Source organism: Chiroxiphia lanceolata, chromosome 12 (genome assembly GCF_009829145.1).
Source record: "Chiroxiphia lanceolata isolate bChiLan1 chromosome 12, bChiLan1.pri, whole genome shotgun sequence".
In the NCBI taxonomy this organism is placed as follows: domain Eukaryota; kingdom Metazoa; phylum Chordata; class Aves; order Passeriformes; family Pipridae; genus Chiroxiphia; species Chiroxiphia lanceolata.
The window spans coordinates 3,468,490-3,492,348 of record NC_045648.1 but is presented as its reverse complement, the minus strand read 5'-3'; the positions used below and the strand labels follow the sequence as shown (position 1 = coordinate 3,492,348).

The 23,859-nt window shown below is 47.7% G+C and overlaps 1 protein-coding gene across 1 annotated transcript in view; it reads right to left on the bottom strand.

Annotated features, from left to right (window-relative positions):
* Positions 1-20,713, bottom strand: part of ADAMTS17 (ADAM metallopeptidase with thrombospondin type 1 motif 17) — a 166,962-nt gene extending 146,249 nt beyond the window's left edge. Inside the window, exons 1-3 of the mRNA XM_032700609.1 lie at positions 20,636-20,713; positions 19,727-20,067; positions 10,573-10,738 (exon numbers count right to left, since the gene is read on the bottom strand). Of these exons, the coding sequence (XP_032556500.1) occupies positions 10,573-10,738; positions 19,727-20,067; positions 20,636-20,705 (577 nt within the window). The 5' untranslated portion in view covers positions 20,706-20,713. The remainder of the gene's footprint in view (positions 1-10,572; positions 10,739-19,726; positions 20,068-20,635) is intronic.
* Between the last annotated feature and the right edge of the window lie 3,146 nt (positions 20,714-23,859).

The following is a 23,859-nucleotide window of genomic DNA, read 5'->3' as shown; positions in this document are numbered from 1 at the left end:
GCAATGTACACTCTAGACTCCACAGGTTCTCCACAGCCAGGGAAGTTGTAAGATATTCCTGGAGTCAGTATTTCCATCCGTTGCATTTTTACTTGCTACCAGCACTAATAGAGCAGAGTAACAGAACATAAGATAGTCTCACAATTTTTAAATTAAGTGGGATTGTTTTGGAACACAGGTTATTGGCCAACTGCAGAAGTCTCTGGCTGAGACTCAGGAGTGCAGAAGGTCAGGTCAGATAAGACCTTCTCAAGCTCTCTGTGCTCATTTATTGCTGTTGGCCTGAGCAGCAGCAGCAGCAGCTGCAGCTGCAGTCACGGCCACCTACGAGTAGAGCTCATGACCCAATTTGTTGGGGTGTGTGACCCAAAACCAGGGGACTCCCTGCACCAGCTGAGTTATGAACTTCAGTCACAAGAACCCATGACAAGGACTCAATTTAAGGACTAGAAACTGAAGCAGGGATCAGCCACCATTAATACAAAAATTAAACCACAGAAGTCAAACCTCCCTTCCTCCAAACTGAGGGACTGATGGATTAGTAGTTTGTCTTCTAAGCTGAAAGGTGAAATGTGTTTCACAGCTCAGAGGCAGATGTGCAAAGCAGCTGAAGCATGAATAAAGGAGAAATTAAGTTCAGATATGAAACCGAACCCGCTCACTTCGTTGCAGTCACAAAAAACGTGTTCGTGTTTTCAGTTGTAAAATGAAAGAAAAGCAAATGAAGTCATGAAAACAAATTTATTTTTGCAATAAGAGAAGATCTGCCAAGATTCACTGAAACTATCTCTGCTTACTGCTCAGCCTGTGATATATGATGGGTAAGATGCTCACACTGGTACTAACGCTGATTCTTTTTCTTATGGAAAAGGGAACACACAAGTTCTGAAACAGCATAAACACAACATTCAGTGCAAAATGCTGGGATGGACCGTAATGGATGATCAGACACCTCTTATGTCACACAGCACATGCTGCTCATATCCCAGAGCAGAGAGTCACTTTTTAATTTTCTCTAGACTTAACCTGAGGCCCTCTCTGAGCAAAGCCCCACTCTGCAGCAGGTAGAGTTGAGTTAGCACTCACTCATCCTGATTTTCCACCACCTGTTCACCAGCTCCCTGATATAACTCAGCTTTAATTTCCCTTCTTTCCCAGGTGATCAGTTTTCCCTGAGTGACCCTCCTGCATTCAGGGTGACAAACCCCATCAGCTGGAAGTCCCCTAAAGCCCTGTCTTCCCTCATTCATACATTTTCTGTCTTGTCAAGGTGCACATTTGCACGTGTCCATCCCACCTCCCTCTCCCGAGCTGTCTCCCAGCCCATCCAGCACAGCTCTGCACGTGCTTTTCTGCCCAAGGCATTGACTGTCAACACTTGGTACATATTTTAAACCGAGAAAACAACCATGAAATTTGATTTGATTTTTTTTCTTAACAGAGTTTGGAAATATCCCCCTGGGTCTAAAGAGACAGACAGGAGCCTATGGACAAGCAAAAAAAAAAAAAAAAAAAAGAAAACATGGTGTGATCATAAATAATGGAAGCTACGTGCCAGCACCGAGTTTCAAGGCCTTTTTACACAGGGACCGCAGGACAGCTACAGAAAAATGCACAATCATGACAAAACTGCCCCAGAGCAGGGGATTTCTATGCTTCTAAGTGCTTCAGAAAGGCAATAAAATAAAAAAGACTGACTATGTGAGAAAGCAGGAAAGCTGAAGGCACCTTTCATTTGCCAACTATGACACGGAGAGGACTTCACCAAACTTTTATTGAAAAGCTCCTGTGTTTGTGTGTTTATTCACTTCATTCCTTTCATCACCCATCCCTCCCTCTTCACAGCTGCACATCTTTACCTACAGGTCTGCAAGGTTGTCTTTTAAATACCAGGGGAGAAAGCAGAGAAAAAGGAATAGAAGGCAAATTACTCCAGTAAAAACATTGACCTTTTGGGTTTTGCCGCTCTTTCCTTCCTGGAAAGAGCAGCACCTCCCCATCAAATTCTTATTTTGGTAATTCCCCAGGAAATTTAAAGCTTACAGCTGGTGTAAACCCCCTACCTACAGAGAAGTTGCTCTTATGGGGGGCCTAAGCCTAGACTCAACTAAGTCTGGGCTTGGCATTGAATGAGCTGTGTAAAAAGGTTTAAGTGGAAGAAAAAATGGGAGTACTCTGCATTTTCACTTAAAAATCTCCTTTTTGGTGGAATAGAAGACACTTGTGTCAGAGGAGGAGCCTGTTATGCTTGACTGTAGCTTGCCCTCCAGAGAGAAGAGGTCATGCCATGGTCATTTGCCATGGGATTGCTGGCATGGCCCCTCCTCCAGAGGCAGATGAAGGAATTGGCACAGCTTTGCCAATCCAACTCGGCACCTCCTTGCAGAAGGCAGCTGCACAAAACTCTGCAAGGTGTGACTTCTGGAGAGCAGCAGCCTGAAGGGACTCCTGGCAGGCTGCTGGGTAGTCTTGGTTCACTCAAAGCCCCTGGGCCCCGTTGCTTCATGAGTTCTGCTTGAAGCTGTGGACTGGCAGCTTTCCACGGAGCAGTGGGGATTAGAGGCTGTGTGTGGAAAACCAGCACCCCACAGGCTGCAGGGGCACAGCCAGAGCGACCTGACAGAGAGAATGTGGGCTCTCACTCTCACCCTCACCATCCCAGTCCCAGTGTAAGCTCACCTGCATCTCAACCAGGCAACAAGGGCTCCAGGGAGCCCACAGAGAGCTCAGGTGGTCACTGAGGTACTTCCAGGACAGGGAAAGAACGGCAACACCAACTGCTTGAACACAGGAGTGAGTGTGTGTGTCCCTTTCTTTTCCCTTTTCCTCTTTAATTTGTAGCTCCTCCATAGGGTAACTTTTCTTTATCCTTTCTGTCCTTGCTGAGGGCCACTTCCACAGTGGTCTCTCTTTGCACCTTCCTGCCCACCACACATGCCAACAGTTTTCCAGCATAATCAAGCACATGGAGAAAACAAGCCATTTGCATGGAGGAACCCTCACAAGGAAAGAAAATACACACATCCCACACCACAGACATTTGGTGAAGAGGAGAAAAAGATCCAAGACCAACAGTAAAAATCCTCATTAAATGCATCTGCAGCTCATACCTGAGGTGATTCAACTTTATGGAGGTATCCAAAAAAACCCCATCTCCAGAGCCTCACTTCAGAAACAAGTCAGCACAGAGAAGTCTCACTCCTGCCCTGCCAGATTTATGGACCGTGGGCAGAGAATCCCTCCATGAGTACATGAAACCCCAAACCAAAATAAACATCAGCCATTAAAACAGGGATTAAATGCTTGGTGGATTCTTCACTTGAACAAACTGATGTTACAAATTTTGTGGTGCAGATGTTAAGTGTTAGTGTGAAGGCATAAGAGGCCATAAACCACGGGCAGGAGCCTGTCAGAGAAGTTTACATTGTGGGGAGCACACAGAATCAAAGTGAGCACTATTTTAGGAGTCAGGTGTTCCCTGCTTAAGAGGTCAGAGAATTTCACATGAAATATGAGCTGAAACAGTCAATCTCCAGCACAGCATGTCTATGCTGCAGGTGACTGGGCACAAGGGACATGACTCTTTTGCCAGTCACCTCGACAGTGTGTTACACAGCCCACCTGGCCAAAAATCCCACAAAATTCAGGCCTGGTGGGTGAAGAGAGAAGGGCAATACACCTCCAGATCCTCAGTGTAAAATGGCTGTAACATTGCAAAGTTCATTTGCTGGCTTTTATTTACAGGTTCTTACCTTCCCTTGGCTCATCACCGGCAAAGCAACACGATCACATCCCATTCTGCAGCCCAGCAGCCTTAAAATCTTCCTCAGAATGGAAAGAACCATAGTCCCTTACTGTGATCAGGAGCACAACAGAGCTCTTCTGAGGCCTCTGTAGAAAACTCCTTATGTTTAGTGCTTTTTATGGCAACTCAACAGATGTACAATTCCAAAGCAACCGCCCCAAATGACCTTTTCCTATTACACACCAAAAGCACTGTCTAGCACTGTCTGGCTTTTGGCAGATTCTTGCTGTAACTGCAGAGTCCTTTCCTGTTCCTCCTACCTCCCTTCCAACAGTATTTCCCAGACTCATCTGAAAAGCAACCTCTTCTCCTACAGCCTTTCCACTTTTTTTCCCTCCCTAATCTTTCCCTTCGTAATTTCAGCTGCCTCATTCTAGTTAAACCCACTGACAGCTCCTGGATGCAGTTCAACAAAAGCCACAAATAAAAGTAAAATTGCAGAGTCTTTTCTGCAAGGCCAGACTTCTCTCTAGAAGCTCTTTTCTGCTGCTGCCTTAAAAATCCTCTCCAGTTCTTCCTCTGGAGCCCTTTGCTGACTTCCCTCCTCCCATGACCCCTTTAACATCTCTATACACCCCTGATGGAGGGCTAAGCTCTGTTTGATTGTATATTGTTACTTCAGCAGCATAAAAAGCAAGAGAGAAGTGGGGCAAACAGCTAAAATTAGTTCTCCCCAAGCCCCAGGAGTTTCTACGGAAACTTTCCCTGGTACTCACATTAGGCAGGTTTTATTAGTTGCACCTAAAAGTAAAAATCATCACCTCTCCAAAGGAAAACAAAGAAGCAGATCCTGCACACAAACCAAGCCTCGAAATTAAAGAAAGGAAGTACTTGGGGTATATGCTTACTGCTTAACCTAAAACCATATGTCAAGTTTGCTGAATTATCAGAGGGACAGGATGCCACAAAATTTCCCTGGTACCAGTAGTAGGATAGAAACACCTCTCACAAGGCCATCAGTGCCAGACATGGAAACATGGAGCCCCCTTTCCCTCTGCCAGGATGCAGCACAAGAATTGTCCCTGTGCCCTGGCCTATTATACCTCCACCAAAAGCCTGGAATTTCACATTTACCACAGCCAGCTGGTGCCAGTGGGGCAGCCTGAAGTTCAGGAATTACAAATGGCTGCCCACTGAAACCACAGCTGATCACAGACTGAGAGGGATGTCCTCTCATTTTTAATGCCCTGTCCTACAAAATTGCACCTCCAATTTCCCTCTGACTGGAATGGCAGACAAAATCAGGCCTCAACTGCTAGGAAAAATTATTCCACAGCAGAATGAGCCATTACTCCCCTAATTCACCTTCCAAAAATGGTTTTGTTTTGCTTTGGGGTTTTTTTTGTTTGTGGGTTTGTGGTTTTTTTTCCCAAACAGTCACTTTCATAACAAATCACAAGTTCATGACTATTTCTCTGGCACAGCAGCAAACAAGAATTGGAGACAGAAGTCATGAACTCTGCTGCATCTCAAAACACCACAGATTTTACTGCAAGGTTTGTTATCCAAGTTAGTCTGTGGCTTGGACACATCAGTTAAAACCTTATTCTTCTGCAAAACACACTCAGTCATCAAAACAACACATCTGTCTTCAATGGCAGGTCTGTGGGACAGCACAGGATAAGCACCATGATCTCTATCTCCTCATTGGTTCAATTTGTCACCAGGATTTCAAAGATTCCTGGTGACAAAGATGCTCCAAGTCCTGAACTATGAGCATTCATCTCCTATTAAAAGGATACTTTCCCTGTGGGAGAAACAAGGACTTCCTTGTGGCAGATAAATAAGACAATTTTTTGCAGGCTCAGAGAGCAGGGCTTGAGCTGGGGATAATGGTAATATGGAAGAAACAAAGACAGCTAAAAGGTGAGCAATATAGCTTAGTCTCCTTGGAGTCACCTGCCTGCATTTTCAGCCAGAATGACCACTGAAATATCCATGAATATCCCAGGAAAAGGACAGTGTACACTGCACACTCAAGCTCTTCACTGCCCACCAGGTTGGATTTCATTGGATTCCAAGGGAAACCAACACTAAGGTTTATTGGGAACCAAGCAAATGAGCTGTACAGCTGCTCTGGAAGGGAAAGAAACCCACTGACTGTGTATTTACACATCCTCTTCCTGTGTCTCTTTGCACCTTGACAGTGGAGGAAGAAGAACCTGGAGCCCCTCCTGCTCCACATTATGCACAGTGTCCTCACTGAGGGTCCACCCAGAACAAATCCAGACCAGCAATAAACCCTCACTTGCCACATGTGATGGAAAAGGACACTTCTGACTGTCAGACTGCCCCAAAAGGCTGCTGATTATCAGCCATAAGGAAACAATCACAGGCTCACAGGGAAAATCCAGACTCCCTGTTTGGAACTCCAGGGAGGGACCAGGAAAAACCAGGGGATTTATCCACTCAAGTGAGACACACTCCCGTGGGTAAAGAGCTGAATTTCTGACACAGGGAATCCTTCTGTGCTTGCAAACACTTAATCACATTACATCTTCTGGAGAGCCCATTGTTGAAATCCTGCCTTAATTCTTCAACAGCTGCTTCCTAATATGGACTAATACAGGTTGCATTACATCTCTCTATTTTTAGTGCACGTGTTTTTGGCCATAACAACTGGTATTTCAGGCCAAGTCAAACCTGCAGAGAAAACACAGCTAAGAGACAATGATTAAGGATGGGGAAATGCAACATGTGTTTAGGATTTATACCTGTTCAGGGAAAGTCTTCCCTACATTTGATACCTGCACACCAGCACTTATTTAAATTATTACCAGCTTTGATAAATTATTAAAACAGGTTGAGAAGTGACTATACACAGAAGCAATGCATTAGTTTGTGAATTAAAAAACTGATCTTCCTGTTATTTCACTGTATGTGCAGCACATTTGCATGAAAGGAAAACTGGTTCATTTAAACTGACATAAGGGTTTAAAGCAAACCCACATTTAAGAGTAATTTATGAGGTCTGTATCATAAACATGAAATAACAACCTTCCCTCCAAAGACAAGTTGCTCTCTCTCATGCTCCTGGACTGTATTTTATATCAAATCCCTTCTATGTAAGGAGACTTTAATACATCACCAGAGACCTTTGGAAAAGTTATAATAGAACTTACTTTTCCCAAAGAAACAGAAAGTTTTATGACACAGTTAGAGGAGATTCCTGTGCTTTCACAACATGGTTTGACTCTGTCTTTAACATTGGTATTTTCTCAAAATCAAGAAAAAAATGAAATTTTTTCCCCCATCTTTGATGGCATAGAAAATAGGCTAAATATGTGTCCAAATCTCAGTCAGTAGTTAAACTACTGTTGCTCCATGACAGTTAACATAGCTATATTTATTGCAGCTGAGGTTCTGGTGGATATTGTCACATATTTTAACAACAGTTTTAGTGTATATGATACAAGGTCACAGAGAGGCAGGGCAATGAAAGAAGCCCCATCTCAGGGGGTTTCTACCCCCATTCTGAGCTACAGGGGATTGGGTACTGCAAAAAATTACAAATGATGCAGCAGAAGAGATCCTTCTGTCCTGCCTGGCTCATCTGTAAAGAAAATCTTACTCGTATGTACCAAAACCTACAAACACAACTCCATGTGGCTCCACTCTCCCCACAGAGAGACCCCTTCTCAGGGACCTCTGACAGGAAAGTTGTCAAATTTGGTCTTAAAATCAGAGCAGGGTGTGATGGCAGGTTTGCACCCCAGATGCAGCCCAGTGTCTAGAGATGAGAAGTGTCTCACATCACTGGTGTGAAGCTATTTCCCATGTTCCTCACGTCTCCAAGCTTCAGAGCAAGTGAAACCCAACCTTTCCTTCCTTCCCCCTCGCTGCCTGCGCACCTGGAAACTTTTTAATGGGTTTTCTGTTTGCCTCACAGGGGTTCATGTTCATGCCTGGGAAGAAACGTGCATTGTGACTTGAACTCCTTCTCTTGCTGGATGACAGGTGATAAAAATAATACACATATCATATGACTGACAATAGCACCTGGCCAGTGGTGATGGGATCCCTCCTCTGCCGCTGGAGCCCTTCAGAATTTAAACAAAGGAATTAAAACATCGGCCCTGGGATTTATTTTTTTTTTTTAACCCATTAGTGGACACTTTCAGACTCAAATCTCAAGGATCCAGTCATGCAAAACCTTAAGTACTTTCCCATTCCTGACTACAGCCAGATTAATCCTCTTACACAGATTATTCCAGGAGAAATTTGGCTCCCACAAAGTCCTCCTGCAGCTCTAAAAATAATTCTGAGTGCTGTAGGACATGTTACGCCACTTAGACTGAAGGAGTTGTTTTAGAGATTTCAACCACCACTTATCAAACCTTGCCCTGCCCCAGGAAACTGCTCAGCTCAGTTTCCCTGGGGTTTCCAGGGAAAACACCACATTTCTGGGTGGAACACAAGCTCAGTAGCACTTCGTGATCAAGTTCATTTTGCTTTCTTAAAGTGCTTTCCTCCTCCTCCTCCTCCTCCTCCTCCCCAAATGCTCACACAAGTCATTACATCACCAACTATCTTTGTTTTACTAGTAATTAAGGTCATATATCACAGGAAATTTGCCATTGAGCAATTTAGCCCTGTTTAAATTTTTATGATGTGATCAGTAATTAACATCAAAAATCAGCATCTGATTCTTTGTATTTCATCTGACTCCCAAATAACCCCAGATTATGCCAGTTACCACTGAATTACAAGATTTTAAGAAGAAAATATGAACTGAGGTGATTCTTGCATGTTCAGAAAACAGAAGAACAGCAGCAAAGGACTGGAAAATGCCCAACCATGGCAGTTCTGTGCCTTAGAAAAATACTCAGTTTATACTGTATTTACACAGACACGTATTTTATTACGTTGTTCCCCAGCATAGGATTTGTATCTAAAATGTCCAGCATAGGAATATTCTCCATGTATTTACAACCTCCATCCTTTCCTGCCAAGCTTTAGCCTGGCTGAGCCAAATTACAAGTGGAAAACAACCTCTGGTGCAAATCTGATCGGTGCAAATCTGATCAGTCCCTCACTCAGCCCATGTTGGTGAGTGCCACAGCAAAGAGACCTTTTCCCAGGAGAAACTCTGGAAGCATCCCCCTAGGTCACTTCCACACAATTTCATTAGGAATGGACCTTTTGTGTGTCAGACAGGATTAATTTTTTTTGTTTCTAAACTCCTTGTGCACGAAAGTTAATCCAAACCAGACAGGAGTCAATTAGGTCGTTAACGTGCTAAGCCTATTAACAGCCATGACTTACATTTCTCTCCAGCAACAATGGAAAACATTCAGGGTCTGCCTTTAAGTGGCAGAGCCCCTGAGCAATTGCATTATTTTATGCCAGGGCTCCTCGGGGCAGGGGCTGTTTGCAGGAGCAGCACAGCCCGTGGTGCTCAACAGGGGGCTTTGCCCCCTTTTTAGCACAGCCAACTGCACCCAAGGGGTAGGAATTCTGTTCCCAACTGGTTTGCAAACTGCTGTGTGATCCAGGGCAGGGCAGGGAATGACAGAGTCCCCGATTTTGCTCACCTAGTGCTGGGGGAGGCACTAAAGCTGTCCTGGTCTCACCCAAGGGTCAGAAGCCCCTGCTCTCCCCAAATCCCAGTCCTTGCTTAGCCCCTCAATTAGCCTCAGGTTGGAAAAAAATCCATCACAGAACAAGATGAATAGCCTTAAATAAATTTTATATCAGACTATCAACCTCCCTCTGCCCCAGAATTCTGATACACACTCAGCCCATGTGGCCTTTCCATGACCTGAGATGTGGCTGTAGTGTTTGCATGTATGAACACGTGTGTACATGTGTGCACGTGTGCCCTCAGCCCAAAAAACATGAAGGACTTCAACAACTTTCCTTGCAACAGGAAATCCCAGTTCCATGGATCAGGAACCTGACATATAAGTAATTAGTTCTGCTGACACAGATTTAGGTGCAGTCACACCATGCCAGACCAAGTGCCCACCCAGCCCATGCCATGAGGTCCCCCAGGCTCTGATGGTCACCTCTGGCATCATCTGAGGAGCACATTCCCTTAGGACAAAGCAGGGAAGAGCAGTGGGTCCTCAGAACCCTTCAGGAAGCAGTAGGTGCTGCTGGAAATACTTTTTTTCAGTGCCTCCTTTTAGTATCTTTGTACTCACTCAACTCCTCTTCCCCTTTGTGATTTCATATAATTTGTTACCCAATGTCTCCCCAGTTTCCTTCCTTTAGTCCTTCTTCCCAGGGAGGGAATTTCAGCTCTGCCAAGGACAGGTAGCACCCTGCCCCTACACAGAAGGTCAAAAGGTTCAATGGCAAAAGGATGAGGGTGATTTCCTGCCCTAATCTTGGTTCAATTCTGCTTTTACCTAAAGTCTGTCTTATTTTACACTGTAAGAATTCTGTAATGCATTTTCTATGACCACAGAGCTGCAGCACCTATGGAACTTGGCTGGGAAATCAGAGTGGTGCTGAATTCTGGTGTTTTCTCTAAAAAGACATAGGGGATCTGTAACTCTAACCAGAACCAAGATGTCATACTCAGAGAATAAAGAGAGAAGACTGGCTTAGTCTGAACCCCTGAGGAAGATAAACCTGCTGAACTATGAAGAGCTCAGCTCCACACAGAAGAAAATTAAAGTCCTGGCTACGGGATTTGCCAACAGCAGTGCCAGGAGGGACACAGCTTATGAGCACGGACAGGCCTGCTTAAACACAAACACTGGGGTACAAAACCTTAGAGATCCAGGCAGGGATGTTCTCTTGAGCCACTTCAAGCTCACCTGCTACAACCCTGCAGTGCTCGTCGGGAACGTGTGGCCTCCCGGGATGGCCGGATTTCGTGGATCGTCTCCGCCGGATGAAATGTTCCTTCCCACTGAACGAGGTCTCAGATGAATTCACGGGCTGTATCAGCATGTGCTCTGATCCAAGCTGGATGTAGCCAACCTGTGCACAGAGGAGAGCAGAAATGCCCATCAGTTTGGTATCCAAACCTTGTCTATCAACCCACTCTTAGCCCAGACCGTTCCACTGCAATCACTATTTACACTGGGAGGAAATTATTATGGTCGTTCTCAGTCTGTACAATACAGACTAAGGAACTTCATCATATTCATTTTTGATATCACTGAGTATTTAGAAACACTGTGCACTGTATATGTACAAAGGTGGGGGGTCTTATCAAACACCTTTGCCATCCCTTCTCCCTCTCCCTCCAGGTACAGTCCCACTCCAGCTGGAAGCACAAACACATGTGTCTTATGAGATGCTCAGCTCACATGAGGACAAATTAAAAAAATCCCTTCAGAATCACCTTTCCAATTGCCAGGATTGCACTGTTATCAAATGGCATTTACTGTCTCAGGAGAGCACAGAGGTGAGACTGCAAACAGGAGACCACCTCCATGTGTCGCTCTGGCAGACAACACTGAGGGAACTGATGTCAAAGGTAGGACCTGCAAAGCCACACACAGTCTTTGGGGACCAAATACCTCTTCTTGGCTACATTATGGGCCACATGAAAAGCACTGCTCTCCCTGCCAGCCATGGGTTGGGGTTCAGAGGTCAAGTCAGGAATGGACTGTTTCGTCCACCCTTGAAATAAGTAACATAAGGAAGGCAAAGACCTTGTCTCAATAACTCCATAGGCTCCAGGTCAGAGCACTAAATCCCTGCCTTCCTTGCACCAAGTCCAGGCCTTACACCAGGGCTGGCAAGAGCACCTTTGGAAGCCAGTTCTGCCCCAAGACAGCCATCCTCTGCTCCCAACCCAGAGCTTTTAAGGTCCTTTTATGCTTTTTCCACTCCTTTTCTGGCACGAAAAGAAGACAGTGAAAGCGAAGGTATCACCTTAAAACTTAACAAAGCCTCCAGGTTCAGTAATCAACACTGAGGTTATGACACATTGCACACAACAAGGGGTTCTGACTTCCTTTTCATTGCACTAATCCAGTGATTATTTATATTGCAATTAAAAGTCTCAAAGTGCATCTATCCCATGCACCCCCCTGAGAGAACTCTGTAGGTCTGATCCAACTTCTGCTAACAAGAGGCCTCATGGGCCTGCCAGGAGGTGCCTGTGGTGCACCTGAGAGGTAAAGGTGCTCACCAAGAGGTCCCAACACCAATCCTAGGCACAGAAAAAGAAACCAGACTCCTCTGGTCCCCTCTCCCCACGTCCTGTGCCAGCCAGGCAACTCTCCAAAGAAATGCTCTGCACGTCCATGCGAACGCTGTATGTTCAACAGCTGACTGTACTAACATGATTTATAATCTACATTACACTCATACTGTATATCGTACATTTCCACCCCTCCCTGCCAAATCCAGTCCTCACGTACACCCAGGAAATCCCTTTGGCCCAGTATTTCCAGCAGGAGGAATTCCTGCCAACGGGAATGAGAGCTCTCTCCTCCTCTTCTGACAGCCACAATAACCGAGTGAATTCAGGGGAAACCAGGATGGCTCAGAAAGGGTCACTGATTTCAAAAGTGCACTCAGAAAAAGAATAAAGCAATAAAAGTTGGTGTCTCCATTTGCCACGGCTGCAAAGCACAGCAGCAACTCTTAGTCCCTTGTGTCTAAAGAGAAAAGAGACACCCCTTTTGGGGTCTTTCAAAAGAGACTTTGCCCTTGAGGCAAGGTCACTGCTTAGAGTATAAAATGCCCTGACACCTCCCAGAAGGGCTCCTGTTTACACAGAAAAAAACTGACATTATTTCTTGGCCCTACGAAATGCACACCAGTTTACAAGCCCCACTCTGCCCTGGGGTGTCCAAAGGGCTGCCTTTTCATTTCAGTTACAAGCTGGGCTTCGTCAGAATTGGTTCAGAGACAGCAAAAGCTCCAGTGACTTGTTCTTCCAGACTCCCTTAAGATGCTCTCCACGACTTCCCCTCCTTGTTCCAATCTTCCAGCTGGGAGGTAGCCCCAGCCCCCTTTTTTAATATAGGTTTTAATTATTTAGAAGAAGGGTTGTAAATCTGGTGCCATGGTACTAAAAGCCACACCAGAGCTCCTGAAAGACTGCCAACCATTTCAGCTGGTGCCAAAAATATGTAAGAAGAAGTCAGTTCCATCACCACCCGACATTATCCCAACTTTCTGGCATCAAGCGTGAAAATAATTTAAACCATTGGAAAGGACTTATGTTTCACATTTGCCTTGGAATTGTGAAACCTATGGAGGGAAAGAGCCATGAGTCTTCACCCTGGAATAGGTTGGGAAGCAATCTCAAACTTAATCTGACAAGGCAAATAGAGTTTCAAGCAGGAAGCATTTGCAGGATTGGCCCTGTAAAGTATTCCTAGGGAGGTAAAATTTTCTCCAGTCTTGCCAGTTGGGTTCTAAAGAGTCCTCAAACCTGTTGGTCCAGATGAGATCTTTTGGACCTGATAACTTGAATAGTCTGGTCCTTATTTTGCTTTTTCCATTAGAAATGATTCCTCACGTTGCCTCCCCCAAATCCCCCAACTCCCAGACCCTACACTGGGCTAATCCAGCATGAGAGACCAGACAGCAGCACTGGGCAAATACTCTGTGCTTTTCTTCTCTAGTCTCATGCTCAGGGACTGCAGAAAGATGGATTTTGGAGATAAAGAAGTAAAACAGACTGAGTGACTCTAGGAGCTATTTTTCCTACATCTCCAGAAATCATTCCAATTAAATAATCATGGCTAGGCTTCGCAAACGAAGATTTGGGCCAATTAAATAAAATGCTTTGGATCTGCCAAATCATGTTTGCTTGGGGAGATGCACATCAAAAGCTGGGATACTCCCTCTCATCCTTCTTTCTCTGTGAGAGTAGAAACAGGACCTACCACCATTCCAGTCCCCAAGATTGCTGAATTTTGGGAAAAGCAGCTGCTGCCCAGCCCCACCATCCAGGAGTCATCAGGAGCCAAAAAATTCAGTGTTAAAGTTCATCATCATCTGCATTAATAATCTAACCTGGATTTTACAGTCAGTATGGTTGGACCATAGAGCTGACAGAATCCTGCAGCTCAGCTAATGGGAAAGGCTGGAATGATTTCAGCCCCACAAGGCAAACTGACAAGTTGATTAAAACAAAGAATAATCCACACTTCCCACTGCAGCCTCACTCACCACTGTGCTTAACAGTGGTCATATCCTTCACATTAAGGGTATTCCACATCCTGAATTTAGAAGTCAGCTGAATGTTGCTCACCAGCAAAAAAACAAAGGTCCTGTTCTCCAAAGCACCAAAACATTCCCACATGCTTTCATCCAGTTTTATACACACAGTGGTCACTCAAGCAAACTCTCTGATCTACTCTTATACTACCAGTAGTTCACTTCTCTTCTACACATCATTTTCCTTGCCACTTGTGGTTTTCTCGGGCTAAATGACAGCAGGGGAAGGAGGAAGGTCCTCACACCACACCACTGAAATTACAATGGTAACAGGAATGCTGGGGCAGAGTATTTGCAATGACACTGCCCTGCTTTGCTGGCACCACTCTGTCTGTCCCCTGGTAGTGCTGGTGGAGCTACAACAGATCCAAACCTTCAGTGTCTTCTGCACATGGTTCTGGACCTTCCCACATGTTAATACTCTCCAATAGTTACGCTCTTTTTCCAGCCCTTTTTATTTTCACAACATCTTTGAAGGAGATCTGTGAAATGCTGAATCTTTAACAGATTTTTCTTTTGCTCCTCAGTGTTCATTAGTTACATACACACGAACCCGCTGAAGAGAGAACAGATTTAAACATCTGACAAATTCCATCCCCTTCTCAATTTCTCAACTGTTACACTGTAAATCGTTGTTTAACCATTTCCTCCAAGTTAAAAGGAACTTCATGTTTAAAGTGAAGAACAAAACAACCCACAAACACAGCTTAATACACTTGATGTGGGTTTTAGTCCTATCCTTATTAATAACCATACTTCAGCTTTAGTTATTATTTACAAGGGCAATTCAAGCAAATTGAAAAGAAGAGCTTTAAGTTAAGTCTTGTTCCATGTCGTTTCAGGTTTACACTCAGTTATGAGAGCAGACCATCCCCAGGAATATCTGACTGCACCTCTGCCCTGGCCTCCAAGTCTGCTAAACAAGGAAATCCCAGCATGTTCTCCCTTTTGTCCACTGTGGAAGAGGAAAGAAAATCCCAGCACACAGAAACCCAGCACAGCAATTTTAAGAGGTTTAACTTTTCAGCTCATGGCCCAGCTATGGATAAATGCCAGACAGCTCCTCTCCCAGACAAGGGAATTCAGCAGAGCTGAAGGTTTCCTCAGGGGAAATAGTATCATCTTCTAATCCCAGCATGCCTGCACTGCCATGCTTCCCACAGCAGAGAGGCTCCTGCTGTGGGGCAGCACTGCCCCACAGCACACAAAGAACACTCCCTGCCACTGGCCAGGGACTGAGCTGCAGGAATCTGCTCTAAACCAGCCCTCACCTCCCTCTACTGCCAGCGAAGAAAGGTAACTGCTCCAGAGGGACAATTCATCGATCTAAAGTACCCAATAAATAGGATGAACCTCATCTTTAGTGCTCACTCTATAGCAGACAGGCTTAAAACCAACAGGCTGTGGGTTCTTCCACATTCTTCCTCTTTTTCCCAAGGATAGAGGAGCTTTACCATTTCACCAGGAGTCCTTGGAGTTACTGCTCATTCCCTGGAGGCTGCAGTTCAACCTACTCAGTTCTCTTTGCCCTGACTGGCCTCCCATAATGGATCCAAACCCACACAGAGACACCCAGGCCCTATGTAGGCACTGACACCCACCTGGAAATCAGTGGGAGCTCAGAGACCCTACGAGAAGTCCAGATGGATGCTCTTATCATCTCTCCTTGCCCACACCTGCCAAAGCTTGTCTACATCTACACCCTCACAAAGTTTAGGGATGCCCAAGTGAACAGGGCACATCAGAATGAGGAGCCACCATTCAGAAATACTTTAACAAGCTGGAAGATTTGTCCACCAGGAGTTGCCTGGAGTTTAACAAAGGTAAGTGTACATGAAGCTTGGAAGAAAAGCAGCTCTTTTCTTCTGTGCATGATTGTATGAGACAATACTACAAAATGTTCAGGGTTTCCCAACTTCCAGCATGCATTGCTTAAGGTATAGTTTCAATTAATTTATTCCATCCTGTAAAGAGAAAATTCACTGTTGTCATTCCATGAACCCTTGTAATGTGCATCACCCACTTCCACCAACCCAATCTGCACAAGGAAGTCTTGCTGAGTTCAAAGGAGACAAAAATGGGGTGTGAAAATGTTATATGAACTGGCCTGAATGGAGGGGAGCCACAGCCCTTCTCTTACCACCACTGAGAATGACAATCCACTTTAATTACAAACAGGCCAAAGAACAGTCCTGAACCCAAAATCAGAGATTCTGGATTTTAAAATGGAAGAGAAGTTACTCAGAATTAAAACTCTGCCTCTAAATGCATCCCAGTGATTTTCAGCTTTCAGATATGGTTCCTGAACACAAAAGAGCTTTCCAGTTCATTCCTAAGTCAAAACCTAATGTGCATATTAATACGAATCCATGATCCTCTTAAAACTGCAGCTGTTTAAAAAATGTAGGTACAAGAAATATGAAAAGCCTACACCTGTTGTAACGTACTGATGCTGCAGTCCAGCACTTCAGCAGTGACAGTGACTCTGCTGTGGCTTCACAAAGCTGCAACTTCCCAAAAAAGGGGCAACTTGCTCTGCTGGCTACGCTCTTGTAGGCACAGGAGTTGCAGAACTTTGCCTGTGGGTGCCCAGCACCAGGGAAGGGCAGTTCAGTCCTGGGGTCAGAATCCAAGTGTTTACACAACTGCACTCCCCACAGGACACACTCCTGCCAACTGGAAGGCAGCAGGGCTTTTCAGGAACACGCTGCAACTGGCCAGAGGAACAGGAGGAGTATCCTCACCTGAGGTACTTTAGCTGGACCTAAATGATGAGACCCAGGGTACACCAGTCCTGAATACAGACCCAACACAGCTACAAGAGCACAGCCACCCTTCCAGGAGCAGTTGGAAGCTGCAGCAGGAAGCTACAGCAGCCACACACTGGTTAACAGCAGCATCTGCAAGCAGAGTTTAAAAAACAGAACCCAACCTTCAGATGCCACACTGGGAATCTGATATCATCACCAGGAAGCAATTGCTCAGTCTGGCTGCAGCTCAGTTTTCATGCCACTGTGTCAGGGATTTTGTTTTTATTAGAACTCCACTTGCCCCGACCATTTTATATCACTTTTGCTATGATTTATGGCAGGGCTGAGGAATACAATTACAGCAAAGTCTGAGCCAGCTGGAGATCAGGATATAGGATAACTGCCCACTGTACTTCTCAGCAACCAGCTTTCCTGAATGAGATGTCCTGATCACCCAGTTCCAGTCCAACAAGCACTCCCATGCTGGAGTTTTCAGGAAACCTCCCACTGCAGCACTAGAACTGCTCAGAAGATAAATGCCAGGACAAACAGGCTGCAAGGGTTTCACTACCCAGGTCTTTCTTCCAGCCCAGCAAGCAGGTCTTGCCCATGTCCCCATCTGTGAAGCTGTGCTGCTGCTGAGAGCAAAGCCTTATTCTTCCTGTGGCAAACAGGGCTTTAGGAAGCAATGGGAAAAACCAAAACCCACTGTACAGATGGTACTGGTATTTTAAATTGCCAGACTAGGAGGCAAAAAATTTGGGCTCTGGAGTCACCTGCTCTCAGTTCAACTCATGGATAATTTGAGGCAAAGCTTTGATTCCTCTGATCTCAGAAAACATCCTACCACTGCATTGCACAGCTTTTACCACAGCTATGCTGGTTAATGTGGCCACTGCAAAAGGCTGTGTGAACACTGAAAGCAGCCTAAAATCTGATTTGTTTCATGTTTAATAATGGACTTAAAAAGCCAAAGAGTCCACTTAACTAGAATGAGGTGGTTTATCTACATGTGATGTGGATCAGTTTAAAGAAATTATTTCAAAAATTAATGTCATTCATTTAAGTTTAGTTTCATCCATCTCAAGTTCAAGTTCATCCTAAAGACACTCAGGTTGTCTGTTCTCTAGTTTTGAGCTCCCAAGGGTGTTATGAGCCTTAACTCACTCAAATGTACCACCTGCTTTCAGCCCTTTCCCATTCCTGGTGATTATCTGAATGAAGAGTAAATGAACGGATTCCTCTAACAGGAAAGGAGTATCTGAACATGCAGAAACACCTCCCTCTCACAACACAACTGCCCACACCACTCTCAGCACTCCCAGGACCAGATGCACAGACAAAGGCAAAAAGAGCTTTACCAACAGTGTCACTAACACTGGGCTTTGGTCCCCAAGAGGTGCCACAAACCAGCAGCTTTGACACCAATCCCTTTTTGATCCCAAGTTGATCTAGCTCAGCTATGTCAATTTAGTCATTGCTTAGAGTTCCTATGACCCAAACAGATGCTGCAACACTGCAGTTCATATTTGCAGAGTAATGAACAAAGACTACCTAGTCTTGCTTCTTTTACAACTTTTCTATTGAGAATATCGCCAATCTTTTTCACTCCCTTCCTCCATTCCCTGATCTCAGGCAGTTAATACTGTGCCTATAACTACATTCCTCTTTCTTTAAAGGTTCCTGCTCTGCCTGTTTGTGCTTTCCAGCTCTGTTGGAGCAGGTAGCTTTGGAAGCCCAGCACTACATGAACAACATTTACAAAACATGCCTGGTGACAAAGGCATAGAGCTGTTAGTGATTTAAAGCCTGAATTAGAGATATTGGTTTTAAGCCTCCCTCAGTGGAACTCAGCTCTATCTCCAGTGCCACTCAGACACTCAGCATCTCCCAGCCAGTTTGCTGGGTTTTTTTTAATCCTGAGGCACAGCGCCCTCAAATGGCTCAGGAGGAAAGGCTGGAGCCCTGAGGGCAGAGCATGAACTGCTTCTCACTGCAGTTTAAGGCTAAACCTCCATCAACAAGCCTGTCTCGAGCAGCACACACCCCGGGACACACATCCCAGGACCACGTGCTGGGAATTAAAGCTTAATGCCCCGCTGATTTTCTGAAGTACTTCCAAGTTATCAACGGTAATTGCAAACTACTCATTGTCTCAGTCTTCACCCCTGAGAAACCTTCTGTCCCAGGCAAGATCATCTGCTCCTTCCAGGATGCTCAGAGGAGAACCAGGCCCTGCAGAGCCACCTACAGCCTCAGGTAGAGAAATCCTGACACTTGTGGTAGGAGAAACATTCCTGAGTGGGACGGTTCCTCCAACCACGCCAGAGTACCAGGTGTCCTCACACTGCTGCTCCCACCCAATGCCCTGACACCGACAGCAGGAGCCAGGTGGGAAGGGCTGAAGAGCTGCACAGCTACTGCAGGAGTGAGCCAGGCAACCAAATCACCCACAGTGGGACTCAGCCACCTGCCCGACAGTGACAAAACATGTTCCCTCCACCAGGACACTCCTCAGGCCCTGCCACCCACCCACAGCGGAGCCGCGGGAGCTGAGACTCCTCAGGGATGGCTGAGGCTCCTCAGGGATGGCTGAGACTGCTCAGGGATGGCTGAGACTGCTCAGGGATGGCTGAGACTGCTCAGGGATGGCTGAGACTGCTCAGGGATGGCTGAGGAGGCTCCTCAGGGATGGCTGAGGAGGCTCCTCAGGGATGGCTGAGGAGGCTCCTCAGGGATGGCTGAGGAGGCTCCTCAGGGATGGCTGAGGAGGCTCCTCAGGGATGGCTGAGGAGGCTCCTCAGCAGAGTCAGGGCAGAACACCCACCCTGGGACTGCAGCGGTGCTTGGCCTGGCCTGGGAGGGGAGGGGACAGGAGGGTCCCTGCGCTGAGGGGAGGTGAGGCAGGGGCATCCCTCATCACCCGGCTGAGGGGAACAGCCCGGTGGAGGGGAGGCTGCCTGCACCGGGGGGATCGGGGCGGGACGGCAGCACCAGCCCGGCGGAGGGGAGCGGGGCGGGGTGTCAGTACCAGCCCTGCGCAGGTGCTGAGGGAGGCGAAGGAGTCGCTGCGGTTCAGCGCGTGTCCCGTGTAGAAGCAGAGCCGGTCCCGCGGGGGCCGCCGCTCCTCCCCGCGCCGCTGCTCCACCGCGAAGTCCCGGGCCAGGAATCGCAGGTCGCGGCGGAGGTGCAGGTACAGCTCGGCGCCGGCGGCGGGCAGGCGGAGCAGCACAGCCTCCTCCTCCTCCTCCTCCGGCCGCGGCAGCGCCCGCCGGCGCCGGGGGCCGCCGCGATCCCCTCCGGGCGGCAGCAGGTGGATCTTCTCCAGCGGCACTCGCTCCGGGATCACCACTTCCAGCTCCGCTCCGCCAGCTGCAGGCGAGAAGGAGACAGGCTCAGGCGCTCGCACCCCGACGGGGCGAACGGGGGGTTCCGCGCCCCGGGACCCCCGCACCGAACCGGGACAGCCCCGCGCTCGGGTTTCAGCGCTGGAAACTGCGAACGGGCTGCGGAAACAATGGAGCCGGCGGAGCAGAGGAGTTTATTTCTCTCTATATACACACATATTAGAGGCAGAAAAGTGCAGGGAGGAGAGCAATAAGGCAAACGCTAAAGCTACTTGTATCATTAAATATATATATATATAGCTCAGACACAAGCATCGCATTTCACCAACCCCAATAAAAATCTGCAGGGAGAAGGGGAAAAGCAGAGCGAGCCGCAGACGCAGCCAAGGACAGTCAGCAGCTTTCCACATGGAACGCTCCGGCAGCAGTGGCAGCAGCGGGAGGACAGGAAAAGAAAATAGAAAAGCCTGGAGCGATTCATCCCGCAGGCAGGGGATGCGGTGCGCGCCCTGCGCCCGCACGCTGCCGCCCGCGGCCGGACCCCCGGCGCGGGGCCGCCTTGTCAGGGCAGCCAGGAGCCCCGGGAGTGCTACCTGTGCCGGCGTCCAGTCCGCAGAGCAGCAGGCAGGGCACGACGAGGGGCAGGAGGCAGCCGTCAAACATCGTCGTGCGGGCGGCGGGGCCGAGCGCGGAGCGCGGCGGTGGCGGCGGGAGCGCGGCCCGAGTGCGCCCTGCCCGCCCTCGGCACCGCCAGCGCCGCCGCGCGAGCCCGGACACGCCCCCCCCGCCCGGCTCCGCGCGCCCATTGGGTGGCCGCGCCCGCCGGGACACGCCCCGCGCGCTCCCATTGGCTGCGGGCCGGCGGGGCCGCGCGGGGAGGGTGCACGTGCGCGGGGAGGGCGGCCGGCAGGGGGCGCCCTCTCCTGCCCCGGTCGCGGAGCCTGAGGGAGCCCAGGCCGGTCCTGAGGGACCCGCGGCCGGGTCGGGAACCGGGGCCGCTCTGAGGTTCCCATCGGCCGTGGAGCCCCTGGGAACATCCCACCCGGATCACCACGGGGCTCTGGTACAGGGCAGCCCGCTGCTGGTCTGCCCCGTCATGTTTTCACAGAATCATAGAATCTGCCGAGTTGGAAGGGACCCGCAAGGATCATCCAGTCCAACTCCTGGCCCTGCACAGGACCATCCCCAAGGGTCACATCATGTGTCTGAGAGTATCATCCAAATGCTCCTTGAGCTCTGTCAGCCTTGGTGCTGTGACCCCTGCCTGGGGAGCCTGTTCAGTGCCCAACCACTCTCTGAGGAGCGAGCCTTCTAATATCCAACCTAAACCTCGCCTGACACAACTCCAGGACCTTCCCTCAGCTCTTGTTTCTTGTCCCCACAGAGCAGAAATCGGTGCTCTTCTCTTCTCTTCCCCTCCCCAGGACGTTGTAACTGCAGTGAGGTCTCCCCTCAGTCTCCTCCAGCTGAACACACCAAGTGCCCTCAGTGTCCTCACACAGCTTCCCCTCCAGGCCCTTCAACATCTTCATTACCCTCCTTTGGACACTCTCTAATTGCTTAATATCTTTCTTATATTGTGGTGACTAAAACTGAACACAATATTCAATATGAGGCTGCCCCAGTGCAGAGCAGAGCAGGACAACTCCCTCCCTTGACCAGCTGCATTACCCCGTTTTCATCACCAAAACGACTTTGACATTGCTATGGAAGCTCATTTGAAAAACTCACCTATTCTTTCCGACCACTATTCGCAGGATCAATCCCAGGGGTCAGAGGACCAGGAAAAAAACAAAGTTGGTAATATCACAGAATCACAGGTCATGTTGGGGCATCTGGTCCAACTTCCCTGCTCAAGTAAAGTCATCTTAGAATACAATATATGAGCACACTAAGATTTTGGGCAGTGATCTCACCTACTCCTGAAGCACTTGGATAAAACAAGAAACAAGTGCATAAAGGTCAAGAGATATAAAAATTGATTTTTGCTACCAATTCCCACTTTCACTGTGGTCCTGCAGCCACCAGAGCTCCTTCCCACCTGGCTGGGCCACATCCTGCATGTCCTCAGCTGTGCAGGAGTCAGGAAAAGCCAGCTTGGACAGGGGTTGTTGGAAGCAGTAGGGTGATTTCCAAGAGCAAAAGGTTTCCACTGCAGTCAGTGGGCTTTGGATTGGATTCTGCTCTCCTGGCATGGCTGAGTCGTGGAAGGCAGTCAAGACCCAACCTGTTAGCAGCTTTAAACTTTGGTGGCCCAGCAGAGCAGTGCCTTAGACTTTAAACTTCTGCAAAAATCTGCAACTTTGTTCCTGAAATTGTAGAAGAATTCAAAGGAAGACCCATAAAACAGTGTGAATGACTCTGGCAGATCTCCCTGCAGCACTTCCACAAGAGTTGTCCGGAGCAGTACTGACAGGGGTAATGGCTCTGAGTCTCGAGCAAGAGGAATTGAATTTGGATGCTCATCCCTGGGAGGGCAGGAAGCTGCAGGAGTGCTGAGAAAAGGGCTGTTTGAATTTAGGACAAGGGACATGAGCGTGTTAATACATTTTTCTTTCTTCCAGGCATTGGACAGGCAGCAAGAAGCACGTTTTCCTTGAGAGCTGCTCCTGCACAAGGAGAGAGGCAGTTTGAGAGCAGGTGAGATTTAATAGCTCTCTGTTTCCCTCTCTCTTTCAAGGCTCGCTCTGCTCTCTAATAAGAAGTTTCTAAAGCAAAGGGACTGGCCCTGATTCATTCAAGGGAGACAAAAACTCAGTTTGGGGCTGCCTTCCTCTATGTCAATAGTGTAACATAACATGGAAAACAAAACCTCAGAGCCTGAAATTCCCTCCTGACCTGTTGTGAACCAGCAATCTCAGTGTGTCCCCCCAGGGCCAGGGCTCTGGCTGGCACAGCAGCTTCCCCCAGCCTTTCCACCCGTGGCAACCCTCCACTCCTGAGAACCACGAGGCAACTTGATTTGTGAGCTGCCAAACCTGGCCTGAGCCCTCAACAGCCACGTTTAAACCCAGACCACCAGCTGACTTCATTTGCTGAGGGATCAGAGCTGGTGCCTTGTCTCTGCCCTCAGAAGGGTTTGAGGGGGGGGGCTTAGATTTGTTTAACTTTCTAGTAGATCCTTTCTCCCACCTTCCAAAGTCCTCTGCCAAAAAATAATAACAATACAGAGAAAGAATAAATTTAATAGTGTGGGGGAAGAGAGGCACTAATAAAGAGAAGTCTGTAACTTACTGCATGGAAGAACTCGCTCAGTGGCTGGGCTGGCTGGCACAGACTGCACTGGAGTAGGGATACTCCCTGTGGAGCATCCCAGACTTTCAGAGCATCTGGACAGGAGCCCAAGAGGCTGCAACGCCCCATGACAGGGGCAACATCCCAGGCAGACCTCAGTGTTGGCAAGGGCTGGAGCCAGGAGCGAGGGACAAGCCCCCAGAGGTACCCACACAACAAAAGAGGAATCTGTCTTAGGAGCAGCAGTGGTTTTATTGAATCCAAATCCCAACGCTCCAGTGAGACACAGACTCTCTTTATTAATTGAACACCATGGGCTTTTCAGAAATGCCTTGAAATTGTTCCTGATAAGGATAAACTCGTGTGGCTGGAGGGGGCTGTGATCCTGCTGTGGTGGTTGCATTGCTCCCCTGCTCCCAGCCCGTGTGTGGGGAGGTGTTTCTCCTCTCACCATCACAGAGGTGGATTTGGCCCTGCAGTTCCTAGGAAACAAGCCCTCTCCCCCCTCTGAAAATGGTGTTGTATTTTTTTCTTTCAATTTTAAATGTACGTTGAGGAAGCCAAGTTTCATGGCCATTATTGC